Genomic DNA, 24,624 nt, shown 5'->3' on the forward strand with positions numbered 1-24,624 from the left:
GGCCAAGTTTACTTCATGCTTCTACAGACAAATCCTCAACAACAGGATCAGACCAAAGATCCTAAAGCTCAAAGAGGAAACCCACTGTGATAGAGTAACACTGCCCCCATGTGACCAACACGCAGACAATGAAAGCCTTACTTTATACTTCAGTTACTAAAGTGTGATTTATTGAACAAATGGGTGACTACTTGACTGCATTATTTAAACACTAAAATAATCGTTCAGTGAAAAACAAAACATTTTATTGATTTAAGCTTAAATAGTTTGATAAGAAGTGTGTTCACAGAATGAGCCTAGTTGTTTTGATGAACTGAAGAATCTACAGTGTGAAAGTGTTTGATAACAGGCCGTTTGAGCGGTCCTGAGGGAAGACTGCAGTGTGAGAGCTGCGTGTTGTTATTCTGTGAGCTGATGTAAAGGAAACGTCTGCGGTGTGACCTCTAGTCCTGTCGGAGTTCAGCTTTCCTGCACTGCCACCTGCTGTGCCTGCCAACAGCACAAAATGCCTTCGGCCCTTTTTCAGGCGGGACACTGCATTTTAAAGTCACGGTTCTAATAACTTAGGACACTAAACCCAGTCGTAAACCCACTTGGAATACACGGCATGTGTTGCATGGGATCATTCTGTGACACTTTTGCATCTTTTTAAAAAAGTTTGATGCTGGTTGCTATTCACTGCCAGTATATGGATGAGCGCGAGCGGGACTTTTTTCTTTTAATTCTCGTTTTGTGGTCCATAAAAGAAGGACATACACCAGGGTTTGTAAATGATGACTTAGTTTTCATTTTGGAGTGATAGCTAAACTAAAGAAGCAGGCAGCAGGAATAAAAAAGATTCTTTTAAAAAATGTCCTATCCCTTTAGTAACAAAACTAGGGCTGTTAAACAATTAATCGTGATTAATCGCATCCAAAATAACAGTTTGTGTTTACATAATAAATGTGTGTGTACTGTGTATAATTATTTTGTATATATAAATACACACACATGCTTGTATATATTTAAGAAATATTTGCGTATATAGATTTATATATAATTTATATTATATATAAAATTATAAATATTTTATATATAAATAACACATTTTTCTGTGTATATACACAGAAACGTGTGAGTATTTATATTATACACAGTACACACACATTTATTATGCAAACACAAACTTTTATTTTGGATGCGATTAATCGCGATTAATTAAGTTTAACAGCCCTGATATGCATATAATTTTAATTTTATTTTATTATATGTCATATATACAGTATGCTTTATATGATTGGTTATGACTATAACAATGTAATATACGGTAATATTAGAATCATCTTCTGAACTATTGCAACTCAATAGTAATAATAATTATTATTATTCAAATGTATTCAGACAGCAAATATTTTAAAGAGATCAAAGCATGAGATCAACTAGAAGGGAGTCATCAGCACACATTGCAAAACATGGAGGTCCACTGACATACCTCGTACCGGAAGGTTGCATCCAGCAGAAGTTCGGGAAGCATCTTCTCCCCCAGCTCCTGACTGCCCGCATCAGAGACGTAGTGGAGAACCAGCATCTCATCCTCCAAGAACCGGCCATGTTTGGCCATGGAGCGCATGACCACCTGAAACTTCTGCTGAAGGTTCAAGCTCTTGTCAACCTTGGTGAACATCATGAGGGCATGAAAGCGTGACAGCTTCCCCTCCAGGTCATCTCCAGTTCCTGTTCTGCTTTCTGGACGTCCGGACCGGATGTCTATGGAAAGATCCGCATCATCACGGTTGGTGTTGTGGCTCGCTTGTGTTTCCTTGATCCGCTTTGTGGTGCTGGAGAAGTTCTGCTTCTCGGAGCCAAAGTAGTAGAAGGCCACCACTGCCAAGGCTGCGGCAAGAAGCAGCATGATCTGATAGGACCTAAAAGTGCTGATCCTTCCCATGGCGACCGACAGGACCCGCAGGACACCCATGGATCCACTTCTACATGCACAGAATGGGTCAGGATGCCCTTTGTTTCTCGTCTTGTTGACCGTTTTTAATCTCCGATCATGCCTTGAATGCAAGAAAAAGGAATTTATCAATGACATTTGCTGAGCTGAAAATATGACTTAAAACTTGATATTATACCGAATGAGATCGAAGGTTCTCCCAAAGTTTTATTTTTTCCCCCATTCTGTCACCTGATGAAGTTTGGGTTCCTTATGTCACGCTGAGTTGGGGACACTTAATATTTAGCTATATTATTGATCTGACAGTACTGACGCTGTTTTATGAGAACTGAACTGAACTGGACGATGACATAATTTTTGGAATAACTGCTCTATAGAGGAAAATAACTAATTTAATAATTGATGATCTTTACAACAGAACTGTATCAACACTAAACTGACTTCAGCTGAACAGCAGCCAAAAAGCATAATGTTCCTGTTATCACTGTAAATCTGCTTTGAAACAATCTGTATTGTATAAAGCGCTATATAAATATAGGTGACTTGACTTGAGGTTACTATCTTTGTTTTTGTAGCTACAGAAAAGGGGATGAATAAATAAGGACTTAAATTAAGGCCTGTTCATCACATAAATCTGTCATATGATTTGTCATATAGACCATTTTTATAAAACTTTTATGGTGTTGTTTTTTTTTTTCGTTTTTTTTTCATTTTGGAGATTGACAGCCCAGTCCACATTCACAGTATGGAAGAGGGCAGGAAGGTCGTTATTCAAACATTCACTGTGTTCAAGTGTAGAAGGAAATTAGTTTAAAATGACAAATGTCTTTTACTACTCAACTACTCTTTTAAATGGAGAGTTAGTTATCCTAAATTTAATAATATTTTGTCATAATTTTGTGTTCCACAGAAGAAAGAAATACATACAGGTTTGGAATGAAAAAAGTGAGTTTGATATAATGCAATGCTTTATGTCTATTATGGAATATAGCGAACAAGTCAATAAATACTCTTCAATATTTCACGGTTTTTGCTACAATGAAAAAAATTCGCGGTTGGAACGACATTATGGTGAGTAAATTATGTCAGAAGAATTTTCTTTTTGGGGTGAACTGTCCCTTTAAGTCAATCAGGTCAAATGACAATTTCAAACAAGAAACCTTCAAAGGTGTCAGTTCTAACGAAAGTCAGCAGCAGACGTTCTTTTAAATATGCAAATCCATACATGAATAATCCGTGAATCTTGATGCAGGATGGCATGTAAGCAACAGTTAAATTACTGCACATGATTGTCACTTACCGCTGTCACATGACTCATTCAGCAACGAGCATTTACATCAGAAGTCCTTCACTGCAGCTGAAAGCAAACTGTGGAGCAGTCTGTCACTAAACATTGAAGCAAAAAAAAACTATTTGCAATGGCAGAAGAAATGTGCAGACACGAGACATCTAAACACTTGCGCGTCCTACATCACCGCACCGGAAGTGGAACAGTTCATAATAAAAGACTCACAATCACATGGTAGAGAGATCGAGCATCTTTTTTTTTCTTTTTCTTTTAAGAAATCCGTTTTATTTTGTGTGTAAATTACTTTTTTTTATTAGTTATATATCAGTGCTTTAATTTAACAAATATGTTTCATTGTTATTTAAATAAAATAGTTATCAAATTCTGCTACCACATTGAAAAATAAAGGATTTAAAGCAGCACTAGGTTACTTTTCAACCTTAATAATATATTTCCAAGTCTCTTGTGATGGTACATCGACTTACAATAGGTTGAATGACACGTCTGCCATAGCCCGACGGGGTCTGTAGCGTTTTTAATCGTACTTTTAAACTTCGGGTTTCGGGTAGTAACCGGCGAACAAAGAGAACTACAAAATTCGACTGCTTTACGGCATATACGTCACTTCCACCACCACCCCCACTTCCTTAAAATCGGACGTGCGAGCCAAACTAGCGTTTGTTTGCCAAATGTTATAGTCATAGCCGAAGCAGCACAGAAAAGCAAGAAAGCAAAGGTTTTGTCGGAGGAAAGCAACAAGAGGAAACGAGAAAGTGATCGTATTAAAGGCAGAACGAGGATCAACATTGGGCCAGCGTTTCCTCGCTGGCGTGAGCTGGAGGAGGAGGAGGGGTGCCCGATGTTTTCCAGGGATTATTCTTTTTTTTGAGCGACAGTCCCAGAAAATTAATATTCTTTCCCGGGACACGAATTGTCCCGTTTTTTTGTGAAAATATACTTCTAAAGTAGAATTTCCTGGTTTCAAATTAAACCGTTTCCGTCTACCGCTACTGTGTTTTCTTCATAGTTGTGTACAGTACATCCAATCCTGTGTCCGTAAACGAGTAAAAACCATGGTAAAAACGGGTAAAACAGTGGATTGGCCAATGCCAGGCGTTTACTTTTATTTGATTAGAAGCTCAACTTATCGCCTAGCAACTGCCTGTGCTGTCGGTCGGTCGCGCGCGCGCATCAACACACATCCAAGATGATACAGTGTGAGTTTAGTTGCTAGCTAGCTTTTTAAAAACTGTCTATTTACATCTATTGTGTGAAATGGGGAGAGAGACGGACGAGGAGGATAACCACTGTCTATGAGGATAACACAACAAAGTCGGATGAGCCATCAGTGTCAAAGAAAATACTATTTACAACCTACAACTCAGACTCAGACCACAAAAAATAATAATAATCTGAATGTCCCGGTTTTTCACAAATCAAAGGTGGCAACCCTATGCTCGACCGATGCGGACTTTCAAATATCAAATGAAAGCCTATGTCTAAACGGCGTGTACAAGTTTGATAGGGGCTACATTCTTGCAAGTAAATATATAAGATGTACAAAATAATATTTTAGGATACCTAACATGTCTGTGATATTTGTTTATTTGTAAACAAATAAACAAGCTATAATGCAAATCGATTTGTAAAATTTGCAGATTCATCTATGGTAGCTTGATATTATAATATTGACGATATATGGTTATTATCTACCACTCAAACATTGCATTGAAGTATCATATAGATTCAGTAAAACGGTAACGAATAGACTAGGCTACTATAATGACGCTGGCTTGTAAACGTGAGCATCGCGATCATTTGTCGTTTGAAAAAAAAATAAAACCCATGAAATTATATTCATATCATGACATGCTGAAATATATGCCACTGTACCTGGATGAAGACACTTCACACGCGACGCAAGCAGAACACCTGCATGTGAACTCCTACAGTGTTCAGGGCTATCATGGTTGTCAACAAATGCACGTGCATGTATGACAGAGTTTACGACAGTAGTAGAGGACAATACTGTTTCCCAACTGTAGGGGGACCCCGAGAGCAAAAAAAAGAAAAGTAACCTAGTGCTGCTTTAATATCTAATTTAAACATTTAAAAAATTTCCATATGTAACTTTTTTAAATAGTTTTGTTTAATCAAGTCAAATGTGTGCCATTCATCATGTTAAAACCTTGTCTGGCCAGTTGACTCACTGTCACCATCAACTTTTTTTTTACTTTAAGGCAATCATTTGTCACATGTACACAAGGTTTGTCTCAAAATGTTCTAGTCTAGCTGCGGTTACCCTGACAGTGTAAACTCCGAATGTTAATGGAATTCAGATACATATAAACAAACATGTACATATTAAGTAAAACAGTAAAGAAAATTCTTGAAATACGTTTATTTGTACATAGTCACATAACACTCAAAATATTGAAGACAGACTGGATACAAAGCTACTTTTGAACTGAGGTGCACAATGAAACCGAATAGAAATGAAGATGAGGCTTTGTAACTGATGGCAGTTTATAGATGGTTTCTACTGAGTGCAGTCATAGGCCAAAACTCCCTTAAATCTACAAATAATCCAAAATACTAGGGCAAATTTTTTCCGCTTTTAACTTTTTCCTTTTTTTTTCTTCTTTTTTTTGAAATCCCATGCAAGGAAGGAAGGAGGTAAAGAAAGTATTTGGCCCGCTATATATAATTTTATAATAGTGATAGTAAAGAAAATTATATCTTTATGACATCATAATTCAACACGTAAATAAGTAAAATGCAACAGCAATACCGAGAGAGAAATGTAACCAAAGCATTAAAAAAAAAAAAAAAAAATGCTTTGAACTTCCATTATATAGAATTTTCAATATCTGACAAACTTCACATAATAGCACATTAATTTACATTTTATTGTAACTTTGAATTCAAATGGTAATTTTCCTCTCTTTTTATTGGTGTAGTAGAGTTTCTAAGACTCCAGACCAAACCACTAAAACATTCACAATCGGTATGAAATTGCCTATGCAAGTAAACCTTCAGTGCTACGCAACATTGACGGCTTTGTTGTCGACACACAAAGACGGTTCTGAGCGATGATTTTCAAGTACAACAACTGAAACGTATTAAACATTTTGCAATTTAACTTTTTTTTTCTTTCTTATTTTCATTTGTCATACAAAAGACTCCAGAATGTCTGCATCTCAATAGTTTGTTAGCAAGTCGTAAAAAAAAAAGAAGCAAGGTAAATTATAAAGATACTGATCACATTAGACATTTGTAAATGGGCTTTTTAGCGGGTCCGGCCCAAGAAGATCTGTAACCTGTACAGACAAAAACACACATAGTGAATAGAACCATGCATTAAATGGCTTTAAGAGAGCTAACATAAGGCTGCTTACCATAACTAAGCTCTAGCTGATCTCAGTTTCAGGCAGTAAATGAGCAGGTAGGGTTAAAAACACATGCAGGAGACTAAAGCGTCCCTCAGGACCGAAGGCAAAGAGAGAAAGAACGGAGGAATACAAAGTGCAAGAACCACCTGCATACATCAGTCTGACGCCAAGTGTATATCTGTTCATTTGTTTACTGCATATAAGAGTAACAACAACATTTACAAAAAAAAACATAGCAAATGAATGCATAAGTGTGGAATACTACAATATTAAGTACTCAGGACACCCTTTCAAACTTAAAAACAGTAGAAAAACAAACGGTCTATCATTACAATTTGCATTGTTAAATGTTGCCCAGTATTTCAGCTGAATTTCAGCTTTGCAAAGACTTTAACATGGAAATGCGCATGTGTCACTTCCTTCTGTTTTTCATACAACGAGCGATCAGATCTTCATCTGATCATTTAGATCTCGGGTGGTAATGCAAGTATGATCATTGACTTTCCTACTGAGGAAAATACAACTGTGTGAGAGGAAAAATAGTACTCAGGGGTTTCCTGCCTAGTAGCCATATATCCATTTAAATAGCACGATTACACCTCATTTGTAATTGTACATTTTCACAGCTTTAAAGTAATGCAGAATCATGACAAGAGCCGAGCAGGGAGCGAAAGCCAAAATGTGGATCTGTGTCAAACGCTAACCTTAAAAGAATAGTTACAAAGTAAACTGTCTGTCATCATTTACTCACCCTCACGTCGTTCCATATTTTTATGATACAAAATATATTCTCAAAAACGTTTTTCTTTCTTTTGTCTATACAATGAAAGTCAATGGGGTCCAATGTTGTTTGGACGTTCTACAAAATATCTTCCTTTTGTGTTCTGCAGAAGAAAGTAAGTCATGCAGGTTTGGAACGACATGAGGGGGAGTAAATGTTTTTTTAACTGTGTGATTATTTGTTTGGATACAACCGGGTCTGGAATCTCACATTTCGATTCGTAGCTCAGAGGTTCAAGACGGCAAAGCGAGAGTGGTGTTGTTATCCAGAAAGCTGGGAAATCAACAGGCGAAGGGAGCAGCTCAAACGTAACACTGCCATTACGGCCCAAGAAAGGCACTTAACCTGACTCAAGAGGCGCTCATTAGTTAGTTCATTTGAAATGATCTAAAGCTAACTACCTTCTTTCCCCTTCTCTCTAGATTGTTTAGCCCTGTACTGTCACATCGGAGACATCCTGCACCATGAAACATTCACTGTACATTGTATGTAGGGATGAAAAAGGAGACGAGGAGGAACAGAGTGCGTATATATACGCATATATAAGCATGTATGTATATAAATGTATGTGTAGTTATAATGCACTGTACTGTAGTGTTATCGGTAAACAATATTATACCAGCGTCATCCACTTGAAGCATCTAAAAGCCATTTCACCGTCTAAAACATCCATTTCGTCCATAGAATCTTTCAATATAATGTGTAACTACATAGCACAATCTTTCTTAATGCTTCTAGTACAAACTACAACCTGTAAAAAAAACTAAACAAAATGATCAGGCTAACAGAAAAGGACTTGCCAGCTTTAGTGTAGTGGTGGAATAAAGTACCCAGATATACGGCGACTCAACCGAAAGCTGTTTTGTTCTTTCGCAACTGCTTAGCGTCAAAGCACCAACAAGCGTTTGCTTTCCTGTGGCATGCAAGGGCACATGGAGGAGACGAACATCCATTCATACTAAGTGAGTGTATTAAGGCTTCATATCTGCAAACAGCCAAGAAAACACAGAGAGCCGATAACCTGGATTCCTGTGATGTTTCGCAAATTGGAACTGGGAAAACATCACTGATCTGTGAGTACAAATTAAACGGTAAGTCTTGATTAGTAATAGAGCGATATACATCGGCCAGACAGATTTGTTTGCCAATATTTGACCATTTTAAAAACATTGGTATTGACCGAAAGCCTTGTTGATGGAAAATAAACATTGTTCAAATAACTCAATATTTGGAGTAAACGTTGTTAAATAAGTGAAATAATTAACCCGCATTGATTTGCTCACGTCGCCACCAGTACTGGCCATCAAAAAAACCATACCGTACTCCAAAAAATGATTACTTCCTTCCATGGAGGATCTGAACTGTTCTTGTGTAGTGCGTTACGTGCATATTGAGAACACAAACCATGTTTTTACCAATGTCTCTGAAAAGTCTGTTTAAAGAGAATGAGACTCTTGTAGTGCTACTGTGAGGCCAAAATGTGAGATCGTAATAAAAAATAAAAAAAAATATTCACGTCCAGTGCATAATAAGGTATTCAGGCTATCATTTTAGCTCACTGTGCATATAAGGAAGAAAGGAGAACAAATCATCCGTCTATTGTAAAAGCCAGTGCGGAACTCAACTGAACTCAAAGGATAAGAGCGCAATTTGGAAATCAGCACCATCAGATTTGTACTGCTACGCCTCGGCTGTCTTTCAGGGGGGGGTTAGTGTTGGTTTTGAGCGGAAAGGCCGGGTAGCAGACCAGAAAGTTTCATACCCTGTTTTTCTAGAGTGTTCTCAGAGGTTCCGTGCATATTAGAAGGCATTTGTAGTTTTAAACAGGAAGACATGAACATCCCCAGAAAAGCTTCTGAAGAGTGCAGAAGGTTTTTTTTTTCCTCAAAGGTTTGTTTTCCATAGAAAAAAATCATATATATTAATAATAATAATAAGAATTGACTCTCCAGGAAAAGAGCAGCACAAGGGGGAGAGAGAAAAAACAGTGGGACAAAACTACAGCTATAATGTAAAACCACTCTGGACAATGGTGGGCAAGAGACGCCTCATTTGGGGAAAAAATAAAAATAAACAAAAAAAAGGACAAAAAAAGATGTCCTGTCAGGTTGTTTTAGTGCTCTGAAGGTCATTTGTACATGAGGTTTGGGTGCCATGATTCTCCATGGTATAAAGCAGGCAGTGCGTCCCACAAAAAGGGTCTCGTTTCTGCCTGTTATCCGGCCCTAAGTTCTGCCAGTGGGCATCGGCTCAGTTTTGGGCATGGTGTCGGATTGTGTGGAAGATCCAGTCCATCTTGGTGGTCCATCCACCATGGTGAGCGTCATTCATCTGCTTCATGAAATAGTCCAGGGCCTCTTGCTCGGTTTTGTCCAGCGCCAGGGTCTTTCGGATGTAAGCGATGTCATCAAAGGACTGCAGCTCGGGCATGCCTGAGCCCAGCATCATAGAGAAGAGGTTTATGAAAAGGTTGGCGTGCTGTCTGATGGCCAAGTAAGCCTTGTAACACATCTCCTGGAACCTGCAGAGGGAGACAGTGAGACATTCAATTTCTTAGCTGCATCTATAGAGTCCTAAAACCTGTTTTTTTCTTTTTCTTTAAATGCCTAGAATAAGGTCTGTGGTTAACACAAGCTCACAATATTTTCAAATTTTTTCCTACAACATAAAATACTTTAGTGTCTTGAAAATGGCATTTGATAACAAGTGGCTTAACGGGACTACAGTGGTTGTCAGGGACATTAAACGTTAAACGTTGGCCTGTAAAAAATACATCATTCCTACAGCACTCTATAGACAAAGCTAATATTAAAAGACAAAAAAAATCTATGCAAATTTAAAGAGACAACATTAAAATCTTCCTTCATATGCTTTTCATCAAAAAACAAACTTTTTTTATGTGTACTCAAAGCCTGTCCTTCCACCAGAGACCATTTCATCACTGGTTTAGTTTTACTCAAGCAAGAGCAGACATGGACCTCGACTCCTCTGGGACACACGGATAGAGAGCAAATCCTGCTTTTTTGAAGCCTCCTTTGAGTCTCGACTGAAGCAGAGATTTGTTAGAAAGCGGAAGTCCGGAGGAGAAGCAGGAAACTTGGCAGCCGGCTGGCTGTTAGAGTATTGTTGGAAGAGGAAAGGCTGCTGGGATGGAGGCCCGAGAGGCCCATTCTGAAAGCCTCTATTGTTCAACTCAATCGCTAATTGTCTTGGATAGTTAGCTGTCTGCCAATAACTATGTTAATGTCGAAACAACAAAGGATTTGTTTCGGTTAAACTCACACTGGAAAACAATGAGCAATGCTTCTAACATGAACATACGCACCTCTCAAACTCTCTGGTTTTAGTGCACTCTTGGGTTCCTCCTTTGCTGATCACAATTAGGAAGTCTTGAGTTAAGACGAAGGGAACTCGCTCTCGCTTGTAGCCAAACTTCTTCTTCTTGTGGTCCAAAAAGTGACCAAAATCTATATGAAACAGCTGCAGGAACACAAGCAGAAGGTCAATATGAGGATATTGATGACGACTGAATGTTTCAGTGGCGTTAAATTTCACACCTGCCCGTCGTCCTTCACCATGATGTTACTGTTGTGTCGGTCACCGATGCCCAGAATGAAAGTGGCCACACAATAGCCAGCGCAGGATCGCGTGAACAAGTCGATGGCCATGTCGTACCTATAAACACAGATGATTTTGTTACTAGATATTTGAACTGGCCACTGAAAAACGTAATTAAAATTTGCCACTCACATCTCGCCCTTGTTTTTGTCCTTTAGCCACTGATGCAGCGTTGAACTGTTAAACTGCAGCGCCCCCTTCAGACCTCCTTTACACTGAATCTGCATGATTGTGTGTGAACTTCTCACCACCTCTATGAGACCCACGCAATCTCCGATAGACAAGCAGCCATAGGGTAGCATTCTGAGATACAAAAAAATTGAGATTTTTTTAAAAGTAAATTATACTCTCATTCAAGGCTGCAAGAGAATTAGGGACAACTTAACATCAATGCCTGATTAACTAGTTATTTGGATGATGCTTTTAACTAGTGTGACTTAAAGAACACTTATGGAGAGACAGTTCTGTGCCTTACTCAAAGAAACAATGACGATGTTAATGCATTACCCTTATGGTTACAATGTTTTGGTTACCAGGCAAAATCTTAAACCACTACACCCACATACCTCAGATCCAGCCCCTGATTCTGCCAAATGTTCTCCATTATCCTGATGATTTGAAGAGTCAACATGTCTTGTCTCAGGTCTAATGAAAGGAAAAGGTAGAAAAACTTGTCACTTTTGTTTCTTACCATAAAAAATATGGGCATTCATAATAAAAGAGTGTAAAATATGATCTGACCATCCCCATTCTTAAAGATGATCTCATTGTTTTGGAACAGAAGTTCGGACATGATGTCAGGATTTTCCCAGTTCAGCCAGAGCGGTCTCTTGGCCGAGGACATGATTCTGCAGTCTTCAAGTCTGCCATACGCACAGAAAAACAAATCAAACATACACTAGGTAAACATCAGGTCTGCATTTATTTGATCAAAAATACAGTAAAAACAGTAATATTGTGAAATATTATTACAATAGAAAATAATATTTTAAAATGTAATTAATTCCTGTGATTAATTTTTAGCAGCCATTAGAGCCACAATATTAGCTATTATATATTAGCTATAATATTAGCTATTAGCCACAATAGATGTTGAAAACAGACAATATTTTTGTGGAAACCAAGAAACTTTTTTTTAAAACTAAAAGAAATCAGTATTTATTTATTTTTTTTAAAAATTACTTTTGACTAAAAAATTACTAAAAATTACTTTTGTAACGTTATGAATATCTTTATTGTCACGTTTGATCATTTGAATGTGTTCTTGCTGAATAAAAGTACTGATTTCTTTAAAAAACTGTAAGTGACCCCAAAATTTTGAGTGGTAGTGTAAGTGGGAAACGCATTAGCCCTTAAGCTCATGTTATTGTACAATTGTGTCCTTTTATGTCTGGCTTGTGTGTCATCCCTGCTAAGTGATAATAGATTCTCTCAGCTGTAAATACTGCACAGTGTGGTACTCACCGTAGGTTACCCAGCTGGTGGGCGGGGTTGAGTGGAGAGGTGAAATTTTGGAGGGCATCCATATAGTCCGGTCGCCTCATCTGCTCCACCAGGAACTTCATTTGCACCTGAAAAACAGAAATAGATACACTTTGAAATTAAAGTCAGTCAATCAATAAAAATATTATTCTGAGCTTGGCATCAGGGCAATGATTGATGGAAGATTGATAAAGCAATAGATTAAATTTAATTCAAATTTAATGCAATCATTTATCAAGCACTTCATCACATATTCAAATATTTATTTTCATTTTGATATTTTGATTACTTCCATATTGATAATTATGGTTAATATATGGAAACATTTTAATGTTTTATTTTCAGTTATCTTATTTATTTCAGATTATTTAATTTTACCCCTAAGTATTTCAAAATGTCACTCATTCTCCTTTCGTATTTGAAGGTTCTACAGCTGTACCACTTATCCTTTGGCTGCACGAGATGAGAACATATTATTTAATATTTCTTCGGTCAATATATTTCTCCTCCCCAACCACAAAACACTCGCTGTGGCTGGATGCACTTAAATATGCAGTATAAGGACACTTTTCTGTCACATATCACACATGCACACTTCAATAAGCCAACAGAACGCAGGTTATGGTGTTTACATGTCGGGAGAAATTGGATTAATGGGCAGAAATCTATCTGTGTCAATCGGTTTATTCTTAAGCCGTTTATGACCATGGGAAAACGCTTTAACGTGTTTACATGACCACAAACATTGTCAGCATATTAAACATTATCGAGTTAAGAACGTGCATGTAAACGTACTTATTGAGTGGGATGTTTTGGTAATTCCTGAAAGTAATGCCTGAATGCTATTGAGAAGGATCACCTCACAGAGTAGATGGCGTATCCTCCGTAACTCTAATCTAACAGCTAAGGTTTCACTTGCAGTCTACGTAAAGACTCTCCTAATATAACCTCACATGCCTACTTTTAGGTGAGAAGGTCAAAGGCTGAGTTTACCTTCTGAGTTTCATCCTTCTTCTCCTGTTTGAGAATGTCTGTGAGGTTGATGAGCTTCTCCATGGCTTCCACCTGTCTGCTCAGGTGCTTCAGGTACATGCCACATGCCCGACAGTACGACTCCAGCAGCAGACCAAACCGCTGACTCACGGTTTTATTGTGCATCTCTGACCTGCAACCCCACAAGCTCTTGTTACAATTTAAATTAATTTGGAACTTCAAAAACATCATCATGATATTTAAGTCAGTGTATGTAAAACCCTGTCAGAAAGCTGAACAAAAAGAGGAAATGACTTACTTCAAATGCCAAAAAAAGAAGTGCCCAATCCTCTGGTTTGTAAGAGCTTTTTTCAGCAGAAATCGTACCAGTGGGTTATCAAGGTACTGCTCGTACTTCAGAACCTTAAACAAATGAAAAGTGAAACATTGAAAAAAATCAACAGGTAAACATGAGAGAGCGTTTATAATAAATAATACCTTAACAAAAAGACTTACCTGAACCAACTGAATGAGGTACTGTGAGAGTTTGTCATCAGTCAGATACTTCTCAAGGCATCGAACTGCGAAGTCTCGGATCATTGGATCAGGATAGTTACAGTCAAGCAACTCCATGGCTTGTTCCGGCTTTATTGCGGGCCAGTCTTTAAGAAGGCAATACATTTGTGCAACTTCATCTCTGGAATTCCACTTCACCGCTAGCAGAATCTTGGGCAGGATTTCTGGTATATTTACACAATACTGCCTATAGAGAAAAAACACAAAAAGTTCTACAGAAACGTTTTTTTGCAAATGGACACTAAAATGACTAGAGCTAATAGGGGCGGTAGATTACCTGTGCCTCCACAAGAAGTCTTTTTCCTGCTCAGTGATCTCAGAAAGCGGGTCCCTGTTGCCCAGCTGGCGAAGTTGCTCTATATCTGCATCTGTCATTGCGTGGTCTCGTGCCAGTCTGCTGCTCTGTAAGTCACAAAAAAAAAGTATTATTTAATAATCTCATTAATAAACATCAATCAGAGAACGGATTGCAAAAAGAAAACAATATTAATTAATTTATAATTCATATTTGAAGACATTTTTTAGTTGGTGAGCTTAAGAGATTTCTTTCAAAAACATTTTAACTCTCAACCTGGTAGTGTAATTTCAGTTAGAATAAGCCTCAATCACAGTTTAGAAAGTTTGAGAGCAATAATCTTTACAAGACAGACCGAATATGACCTCTGGCTCTGATGTTGTTAAACAATGGTGTTTGCTTCTGTAGAAGTCACACATCATTGATTTTTCTAAAAACAAAAACAAAAGCCTTGATGAATCAGAGATGAATCAACAATGGTTTGAGAAAGAGAATGGATGCCAGGACACATGCAACTGAAAAAATGTGCGGTCACTGCTGAGATCCATTACAAAATCAAGTGAACGAACATTGTACTTTTTAATAATTGGACACAATGGCACTCATGAGGTGACTACACAGAATGACAAGAGATGTTTCTCATGCTCCTCAAGCTTGTAAAGGGTATTAATAGCAGCAGCAAGTGTGTCACTATAATTAATTAAGTAGGATGTGTGTCTGTGAGCTCACCTGTCCAGACTGGCAGTAATTGTATCCCATCTCCCTGGATATTATCCAGTTAGCGTGATCCTCAATTGTGGCCATGTCAGGATACTTAACGGGTGAGCTGAAATAGTCAAACTCCAACTCTAGACATGGGGTTTCCTAGAGCAAAAAAACAAACAAACCAACAACCACGAAACACATTAACAAACCAAGTAGCTAAATAGCACTTTACTAAGAACTAAAATACTTTCAGTATCTATAGACTGAGCATCTATGCAGTTACACATTAGTTTTTTGTATTAAGGATCAATACACATAAAAAAAACAACTGCATACTAAATAAACAGCTTTAGAGCATATGCTCTTGATTAACCATGTCAACCTCTGATTAGACAACACAGCACACAATCGTATTAAACCTTATTAAAGTGTAAACGGCTCAATGCTGAAAGAGGTTATGCAGGAGAAGAAACCTTGTTAGGGTTGGAGCCTGTGACCCCAATGGGGTTGAGGAGGTCTTCTAGCCCGTGTGGTACTGGCCACAGATTCAGTGCCATCTTTCCTGAGACCAGTGTGTGTGTGTAGTCGAACAGGTTGACATTTCCCCAGGCCAGTGGACAGTGCTCCTGTAGCAGATTATTTAATGGTTAATTTCAAAGACCTCTGAAGCAATCCCCACTAAAACACTGCAAATAACCTGAACAGTTTTTTTTTCTTTTGTTTTTTTTTATTAGTTTAAGTAATTTTTATGTGCCTTTTCATTTGAATTATTTCTTCTAATTAACTTTAGTTTATTTTTAGTAATTTTAGTACTTCAACTTTTTTTTAGTTAGTTGCCAAGGCAACATTTGACATTTTTGTTTAATTACTAAGTACAAGTTCTCATATAATATTTATACTTTATTTCAGCTTTACTTACATTTTTGTATAAGTTTTAGTTTACAATAACAACACTGTTATAAGGTTGTAATGTGCACTACAAAAAAGCAAGTCACCTCCTTTGCCCCCTTCCTTCCTTTCACAGAGCAGATGGAGAGACAGAGACGAGCCGCCCGGGGGATGTCAGGAATGTACATGTCATAAGTCAGCCACTCGTTCCACCTAGAGACAGAGAGAATCGCCATACAATAAGTGTTTAAAATGTAGTATTTTTTATTTTAAAATGTCTAACATTTTTGGAAATATTTGCATTATATCAGGGATCGGGCAACCTCCGGCCATCACTGGCAGGTTGAGGGGAAAGAGAGATGAATGTCACTAATTATCATGTGGCCTACTAGACTAAAGTGAATCCAATTACTTGTGCAACCCGTTGAGAGCATTGGCATAGTGGTTGAGTTGGGTGGTACAATGCCACTCACACACTCTGCCGTGAACTTTGTATTTTAAATGAGGGGAATATTTTCATTTTTTGAGACAGGGTGGGCTTTTTAAGTCACAGTTATTAACAAGAAAAATTAAACATCAGAAAGTTTGCCAACTCTTGAACTAGATTAAATACCTTTTCTCCTTGATATTTAAAGTCAACATAGCACATCTACATCATTTATAACGTAGTAAAAACCCAGGTGAACAAAAGAAATAGGAAAACTGCTTCTGTCATGGAATAAAACAATACAAAAAAGATAATCATAACTTTTTCACAACTCACAACTTTATTTCTCTCAATTCTGATTTTATATCATAAGATTAGGTTATCTATTTTTTCCTCAAAATTGCAAATTTAATGGGATTTCATGCACTCATATTAATACGAAAAGGAATGTACCAAAACAATTAATGAACAAAATATGAATTTCATATGAATGCACAGACCCTTTCATCCATGAAATTAGGCTCCTGTTAAAAAAGATATAAACTCAGAATTCAGAGAACAAAAGTCAGTCAGAATTATGAGATATACAAATGTTTTGCGAATTAGGAGACATAAACTTGCAATTTTGAAAAAAGAAAGACAAAATGCCACGATGTTAACTCAAAATTGTGAGATATAAACTCAAGATATAAAGTCAAAATTGCGGGATAAAAAAATAATCATAATAAATTCACAATTACCTTTTTGTTTCATTTTGTGGCAGAAATTAACTTTCATTATATTTTGTATAATGAAATTATTAGATGCATTCACTCAGTAATGACTCAATTGCAGTATCAGTATCAGATAGGACCAGTGTATGTACGGTACCTCGGGTTTGAACATGGGACACGCTGTGTGTTGACATTATCACACAACTGTTCTCCACCATGGTAGATCCCCGTTCGCACATAAATCTAAAACAAAAGGTAACAACCTATCAGCAAACATCCTCTTAGATTAAGAAAACGACCTGCAGAAAGGTCATGCAGTTATAATAAGACACACACAAACATCTTCCTGTTCTTTCACAAACAATGTATAACTTCTGCTTTCTTACTAAACACCCCCCATGCGTTTAGTATAATGAAATGACTTTCAGAATCCAGAAAGACAGATTTTAGCCAATTACCTTGTCAATGTCCCGAATATTCACATTAACGTATGTGGCGCAGAGGACACGTATCCTTAGAGTGCTGTTAATGGTCCAGAGGGATTTGGTGGAGGACTCTCCGTTCATGTAAGGCGTGGCAGTGGAGATGCGGCGGGCGTAGGAAGGCATGGTGAAGTTGTCCATAGGCAGCTGAGAGTAAAGGCTGTCCTTGGACATAAGCATGAGGTTTGGCAACCTACCCAGCATAATGCAGCTCCGCACATACTGAGAGAACGAGAAGAAGAGAAATAGAGAGAGATTTCGTACATAAAGCCATTAAGTCTTCCAAAATGTGCAGAGTCTGCTATTTTAAGTGTCGTAAACACTAATTCTGCCAGGACTTTTTGGGGGACGATATAAAACTTAAAATGCAGGATACAGAGACTACTCATTTGCATTCTGGTGTACTGGCTGGTTTTGGGAAAATTAAAGCCTGGAACAAACACATGATCAGTGCCACAAATTTAAATAATCTAAGATGACTACAAATTACAGATAGCGCATTAATCAATGCCCAGTATAAAAGCATAAATCTGTACAGAAAAAAAACGAAGCAGCATGTGAACTAAAACATAACATAAGGACTGCATTCGTACACAGTATAAACTATAACCAGTTATTCAGGAACATTAGTATGAAATTGTGCATGTTTGTGGTATTTTAGTGATACTGAAAGGTCCTAGATACCTTGTACTGACTGATGGGGTACTTTTCCAAAAGATACTCGTCACAACCGCAGACTTTCAGGATGTATTTGCCCTGATATTCCTGCACGCACATCTTTAGCTGCTCAGCTGACAGCAGCATGCTCCTGGTTTTCTTCCTGATGGCTTCGGCGATCACCTGCTCAGGTACGCAGTCGTGATTGATCTTAAGCGTGTACTTTTGCTTGTCATTGTTGGGAGAGACGATCACCCAGATAACTACAATGATTTGACCTAGCACACATAGAAGAAGATCAGAGTGTTAACAGGAACAGCACTATTGAATTGAATCCTTCAGGCATCAAGCATGTGAGAACAAACAATTAATCCCACATGGCAACTGTGAGTTAAACAGACGGACTGGATACTGAATGTAGCCGAAATTAAGCTGTCAGGGAATGAATGTAATGGAGTTGTTGTGCATGTATTCCTCCAGGCTATAAGAAAACAGAGCAAAAGCATAAAAACAAGGATCATATGCTTCATGACTACTACCATTACAACACAGGCTCATTCACATAAGAGAGAAAACAGCATTGCTGAAAATACAAAAGTTCCAGGAATGACTCGATACTATGAAGATTACTACTGGCTTCAGGCTATAAGGCATAAAGAAACATTCCATCAAATCAATGTTTTGAGCAGATTAATTTAAACAAACGGTTCGAAATAACTGAAGTTTAAAGTGACATGTGAAGGCCAAGTATGGTAACCCAAACTTGGAATATGTCCTCTGCATTTACCCCATCCAAGTTAGTGCACACACATTAGGAGTAGTGAGTAGTGTGAACACACACAGACTACAAACCATTTACATTAAGCATTAAATTAAAATATCTCTGACTTTTGACCCTCACATACTTAAGTCATGATGACTTAAAAGGAATAGTTCACTTAAAAATCTATATATCTTCCTCTGTGTTCAGCAGAAGAAAGAAATTCATACAGGTCTGAAACAACTTGAGGGCAAGTAAATGATGACAGAATTTTATTTTTTAAGTGAACTATTCCTTTAAAGACGACATTTTTTGAAACTAACAAAAAAAAAAAACACTGCAAGAAAATAGTGAATATTGTATGTTTCAAACAGTATATGATTATTCATCTGTCAACTCATGTCATGACCACCTACAAACCTAAACTCAGTTAATATCTACCAAGTATAACAGAAAAGGACATAGAACCAAAAAAACAGTGTTCTTCAGTTGAGTTCTGCAAACTCTGCCCACAGAAATTACACTAGTAACTCATAAGCAAAAGTTCCTCGAAAAGTAGTCTAATTTCGAAAGGACTATTATAGAACATCATCAGCTTAAGTCGGACGTCACACGCCTCACTGTTTCTGGGTCCAAACGCTCTACCAGATGCCCCAAGAAAACAACAAACGGTGCTAATATACACTCACGATGTGATGTGATACTACCGCAATTTATAATCCTAACCTTTATCTCCCTGCCAAAATCCCAGATGGCCAGACAGCGATTCATCTTTTTTAAATCCTCAACATATTTGAGTTTGGGACGCAGTGAGCACGGAGACTGTGGTGTACACTTTATGTTTTTAAATGCTTAGCCTAAATGTGTAATATGAATAAATACTGCTGCTCATGAATGGATGTTGAGATAGTATTCTCAAGTGAAAGAGTAGAGTAGAGTAGAGTAGAGGCTTGGACCTGGAAACAGCATTCCTTGCGTTATGACTTAAAGGAGTAGTTCACTTTCAAATAAAAAAATCCTGATAATTTACTCACCCCCATGTCATCCAAGATGTCTATGTCTTTCTTTCTTCAGTTGAAAAGAAATTAAGGCTTTTGAGGAAAACATTCCAGGATTTTTCTCCATATAATGGACTTCAAATGGCAACCAAAGGTTTGAAGGTTCAAATGTCAGTCTCAATGCAGCTTCAAAGGCTCGACACGATACCAGTCGAGAAATAAGGGTCTTATCTAGCGAAACAATCTGTCATTTTCTTTAAAAAAAAACATTGTGAACTTTTTAACCACAAATGCCCGTCTTGTACTATCTCTGAGATGCGCAGCGCATTACGTCATCATGTTGGAAAGGTCACACGTGACGTAGTCGGAAGTACCGACCCAGTGTTTACAAGTTTGGGGTAGGAGGACCGTTCAAAGCTATTGTTTGCTGAATGTATTTGTGTCTGAATGTATTTCTGTCATTTTATTGTTTAAAATGGTCCTTACGTGTGCATATCATGGATGTTTAACGATGTCACGCGTGACCTTTCCAACGTGATGACGTAATGCGTGGCGCATCTCAGAGATGGTACAAGATGGACATTTGTGGTATTATTTTTTTAGAAAATGACAGCTTGTCATTCGCTTGATAAGACCCTAATTTCTCGACTGGGATCGTGTCGAGCCTTTGAAGCTGCATTGAGACTAAGATTTGGACTTTCAAACCGTTGGTTGCCATTGAAGTCCATTATATGGAGAAAAATCCTTGAAGGTTTTCCTCAAAAACCTTAATTTCTTTTCGACTGAAGAAAGAAAGACATGGACATCTTGGATGACATGGGGTTGAGTAAATTATCAGGACATTTTTATTTGAAAGTGAACTACTCCTTTAAGCGGATAGCTCAAGAAATAGTTTTTTTTTTTTATCTCCTGAAGAAAATGTCCATAAACATGAAAACAACACAGAATATTCCTGTAAAAGAACAAGCCTACCTTTGTCTAATTTGCCATATATATGCTTTGGAAGCTCTGGTGAAGACTCCACATTAGGAGGATAAACGTATAGTGCTCGACTGTGTGGTCCATTGGCATCCCGCAGCTCTACTGAGTCTTTGCAAACATTTAGTATATTTCTCCTGAAGTCCTGTACCTCCGGATCCTTCACTAGATCAAACTCACACACTGGCATGCCAATGGCAAAACCTGAAACACATGAAAAAAAACACTATTTTAGAACAAGGGTCAGGAGAGAAAAGAAATAAAACTTTCTGAATAAAATACAGTACTGGTCAAATGTTTAGGATCAGTAAGATTTTCTTAAGAAGTCTCTTACGCTTATTACTAAGGCTGCATATTTTTTGTGGAAACCGTAAAACTTTTTTTGCAGGATTCTTTGATGAATAAGTCAAAGTTTATTAGATTATAGAAATCTTTTGTAACATTAAAAATGCCTTTACTGTCACTTTAATTAAATTGATCAATTTAATGTGTCCTTGCTGAATTAAAGTAGTCATTCTTTTAAAATAAATAAAAAAAAATATTACTGATAAACTTTTGAATGGTACTGTACGTTATTCAGAAACAGGGATGTGAATTTTGGACATTCTGTCTACTTGGATACTCTTGACGTTCATTTTTGGTTAATAAATCAGCTCATGTGTGAAGTCTTACCGATTTCTCTGTTGAGGATTTTTTCCTCTCTGTTCCCCACAGGTTCAATGACCTTTAGGAAGGGCTGGAATAGCCGAAGGTCGCAAAGTCTTCTCGTCTCATCGTAGAACTCCTCACGCTCTGCCTCTTGCGTTACGCTGACAAAAATATAGGACGTCTCCTCTTGCAGCAGGTGGTGGAGGGGATACTTCCTTGCCTCCTTAAAAAGTTCATGTTTGATTGTGATGAGGGTGGCCTCCCGGAGGCACTCTAGTGTCAGGATCATGCCATTGGGCAGTAAACAGTCCACCAGAATCCTGGGGGGCATCAAATGGATGCCCCATAGCTCTCCCGACGAGGGTCTTGGAGGCATGATTTGTAGTCCTCACAATCTTCAATAGGGAAGAGAAAAAAATATCACCAACCACTTTTTCTCCTGAAAAGGAATAAGAAAAATAAATGGGTTTTGGCGACAAATTTGACATTATGCGCTGTTTTCAATAACAATAAGATCAACGGGCAAGAAAAAAATTTCACTATTGTAAACTACACCTTAGACTTCAGCATGTCCCAGAACAAACAAGCATAATAAACCTCGCTGTAACAACAGTGATGCTTCTCATTAACCTGGTCTGTGATAAAGCATTACATACTGTAAAGTGTTACCTACTGATATTACTGTACCGTTCAAAAGTTTGGGGTCAGTCAAATTAATACTTTTATTCAGCAAAGATGCACTAAATAATCATTATAATAGACATTTATAATCTCACAAAATATTTCTATTTTAAATCTTTCTATTGACACTGAAGATCTTGATGAGCATGAGAGACTTCTTTCTACACATTAAAAAAATCTTACTGATCCTGAACTTTTAAGCTACCTAAAAAAACACAAACCACCTTAAACACACTAATACTCATCCATGAGTCCAATAGAGTAATTTAATGCATCACTGACATCAGTCTTAATGAAAAAACATGCTTACAGAAGTTCAGTACAACCCAATATCTGAGTCACTAAGCAATGACAGGAATGTATCACTCTGTGAGAGAGAGAGATATTTCCACTCAACATAGCGCCAAAAACATTTGGCACTTCATACTGAAGTGGATGACTTGTTTTTCCCTGCTAACATGAGCCAACAAAACGAGAACTGTATACATCTCCTGGGTGTAAAGCTGCTGAAAGCGATTCACTAATCTGACAAACAGCATCTTTCACCATGTTAAGACACATGTGATGTGTTATCTGAAATTACTGGATTTTAAAACTAGGCCATGTGAGATAAGCACGTCAGATCTTTTGTCCCGACCATCCTCTTCAGGTAATTCATATAAAATACCATGCAAATGTTTAACACAGAGCTTTGTGAATCGTGGTACGGTCAAGGTTGTAACCACTCCGCCCTTTCACACTTTTTATTGCTAGTCATCTCTTCTCAGCAAAAAAAAGCAAGAGATGAATCAATATTTACATAAGCTGGTGGTATTTGTGCTTACCTCAGTCTGATGTTAGTGCCACTTGTAAATGTAAATGTCCGTCATTGTTCAGACCTTCATCTGATCTGCTTGCTCTATAACTTCAGGTCCACTGAAATATACTGTAACAGCAACGAGGACAGACATTCAGTGTCTAGCGGAAAGTGGACCAGCTCACTCAGTTTACCCAAAACAACTAAACCAATGCCAGCAGTACAAACCACAACAAACTTCCACAGCAGTGTTTAGAGTGACAGAGATGGGAAGATAATACGATTAAGCGGGTTATCATTCTTGCATATGAATAGACTGACCCACAATGACAGAGAACCACTTGCTAAAACGAACTGTTTATAGAGACATAAGTTTATAGACAACAATAACTTAATGTTATACCTATGTTTATTAGGTTTTAACCACAGACTGGTTAAAACAAACAAACCTGAATCATGACTGAGCAGAAACATGCAGTAATTTCACCATAAACCGGTTTAATACTACCGTTATTATAAGTAAACAAGCTGAATAATAAGCACGCATTTAAGCACATTAAAAACAAAATAGACATAATATTAAAGTAGAAATATATTTTGGAGGCTCTTATCTTTTACATAATTAGCCAGATAGCCAAGTAACAATCCTATACAAAACATACTAATTAAGCAGAAATTGACATATATTCTTGTTAGAGAGTTGAAATACTCTCAAATGAAAGTATTTTTATTTAGCGTGTCAAAATGTTATTAAAGGCGGATAAGCAATTTCTTTACAAAAATACAAGATATTGATTCCTTTAGCCACCTAGCCGCTAGGCTAATCCGCTATAGCTAACCCGATAACTTTCAGATAAAATATGCAGTAATATCCCGCCAACGACGCTTTAACTGTTACCAGTCTGAAACAATACATAATACTTTTTAAAAGAGCACTAGCGTTGGTATTTGAACAGAAGAGGTTGAAACACATACCTCACATTTGTGTGTAAAGCTAATATGGGTATGTACCGGAGAGTTGTTGTGAGGTAATCTGCTGTTGGTGTTCAGGAGCTCGTTCAGGGTTGTAAATCCAGCGCGGGGCTTTGCTGGGCCTCTATCCGCCTTGCTCTGACACGCACCGCCTCTCCATCATCACAGCAGCGGCGGCGGCGGATCGAGAGCAATGTTTTCACACAAATCATTCATCGCCGACATAGAAAGACGAAATACATGCTGTCCAATATCCGAAGGATTGGATGAAAATCGTCCGAAAAGCTGTCACGATGGAATAAGGGAGGATCCTGTGAATAAATAAGCCCCAAAGTGGCCGGATAGGTAAGAGGGAGGGTGACTGCTAGGGAGAGAGGGACAGAGACAGTGAGAGAGCGAGGATGACAAACCCAATGAACTATTTTTTCAATCGATGATCCCACTAGGATGGGACAGACAGCCATATGTTCAACAAACACACCCAAGCAAGCGAAATTAAGTGTGAATTGTTAATCTTGTCAGGACACAGAAATCTAATCCTAAATATGATTTCAGATGCAATATTCACTCAAAATATAT

General features: G+C 37.7%; 2 protein-coding genes across 5 annotated transcripts in view; both read right to left on the reverse strand.

The window, feature by feature from the left end:
• The window catches only part of xxylt1 (xyloside xylosyltransferase 1), a 29,924-nt gene extending 26,498 nt beyond the window's left edge, over positions 1 to 3,426 (reverse strand). The window contains exons 1-2 of the mRNA XM_079597757.1: positions 3,237 to 3,426; positions 1,472 to 2,039 (exon numbers count right to left, since the gene is read on the reverse strand). Coding sequence (XP_079453883.1) covers positions 1,472 to 1,957 — 486 coding nt within the window. The 5' untranslated portion in view covers positions 1,958 to 2,039; positions 3,237 to 3,426. The remainder of the gene's footprint in view (positions 1 to 1,471; positions 2,040 to 3,236) is intronic.
• A 2,449-nt stretch (positions 3,427 to 5,875) lies between these two features.
• pik3ca (phosphatidylinositol-4,5-bisphosphate 3-kinase, catalytic subunit alpha) lies at positions 5,876 to 24,409 on the reverse strand. 4 transcript variants are annotated; one of them, XM_079597452.1, is made up of 21 exons: positions 24,085 to 24,409; positions 23,102 to 23,202; positions 21,621 to 22,035; positions 20,943 to 21,152; positions 18,240 to 18,490; positions 17,532 to 17,777; positions 17,231 to 17,316; positions 16,041 to 16,146; positions 15,519 to 15,671; positions 15,070 to 15,204; positions 14,323 to 14,447; positions 13,986 to 14,232; positions 13,789 to 13,892; positions 13,491 to 13,662; positions 12,480 to 12,586; positions 11,757 to 11,878; positions 11,582 to 11,660; positions 11,148 to 11,318; positions 10,955 to 11,072; positions 10,723 to 10,877; positions 5,876 to 9,918 (listed from the first exon to the last, which is right to left on the reverse strand). In XM_079597452.1, exons 3-21 carry the CDS (start codon positions 21,970 to 21,972, stop codon positions 9,648 to 9,650), a joined length of 3,210 nt encoding a protein of 1,069 aa, XP_079453578.1. In that variant the 5' UTR covers positions 21,973 to 22,035; positions 23,102 to 23,202; positions 24,085 to 24,409; the 3' UTR covers positions 5,876 to 9,647. The 4 variants fall into 4 exon arrangements, with proteins under 4 accessions (XP_079453578.1, XP_079453579.1, XP_079453581.1 ...); XM_079597453.1 differs by having other exon boundaries at positions 24,049 to 24,188; XM_079597455.1 differs by lacking the exon at positions 23,102 to 23,202 and having other exon boundaries at positions 24,085 to 24,221.
• Between the last annotated feature and the right edge of the window lie 215 nt (positions 24,410 to 24,624).

The sequence above is a fragment of the Phoxinus phoxinus genome (genome assembly GCF_949152265.1).
Source record: "Phoxinus phoxinus genome assembly, chromosome: 22".
Taxonomy (NCBI): Eukaryota; Metazoa; Chordata; class Actinopteri; order Cypriniformes; family Leuciscidae; genus Phoxinus; species Phoxinus phoxinus.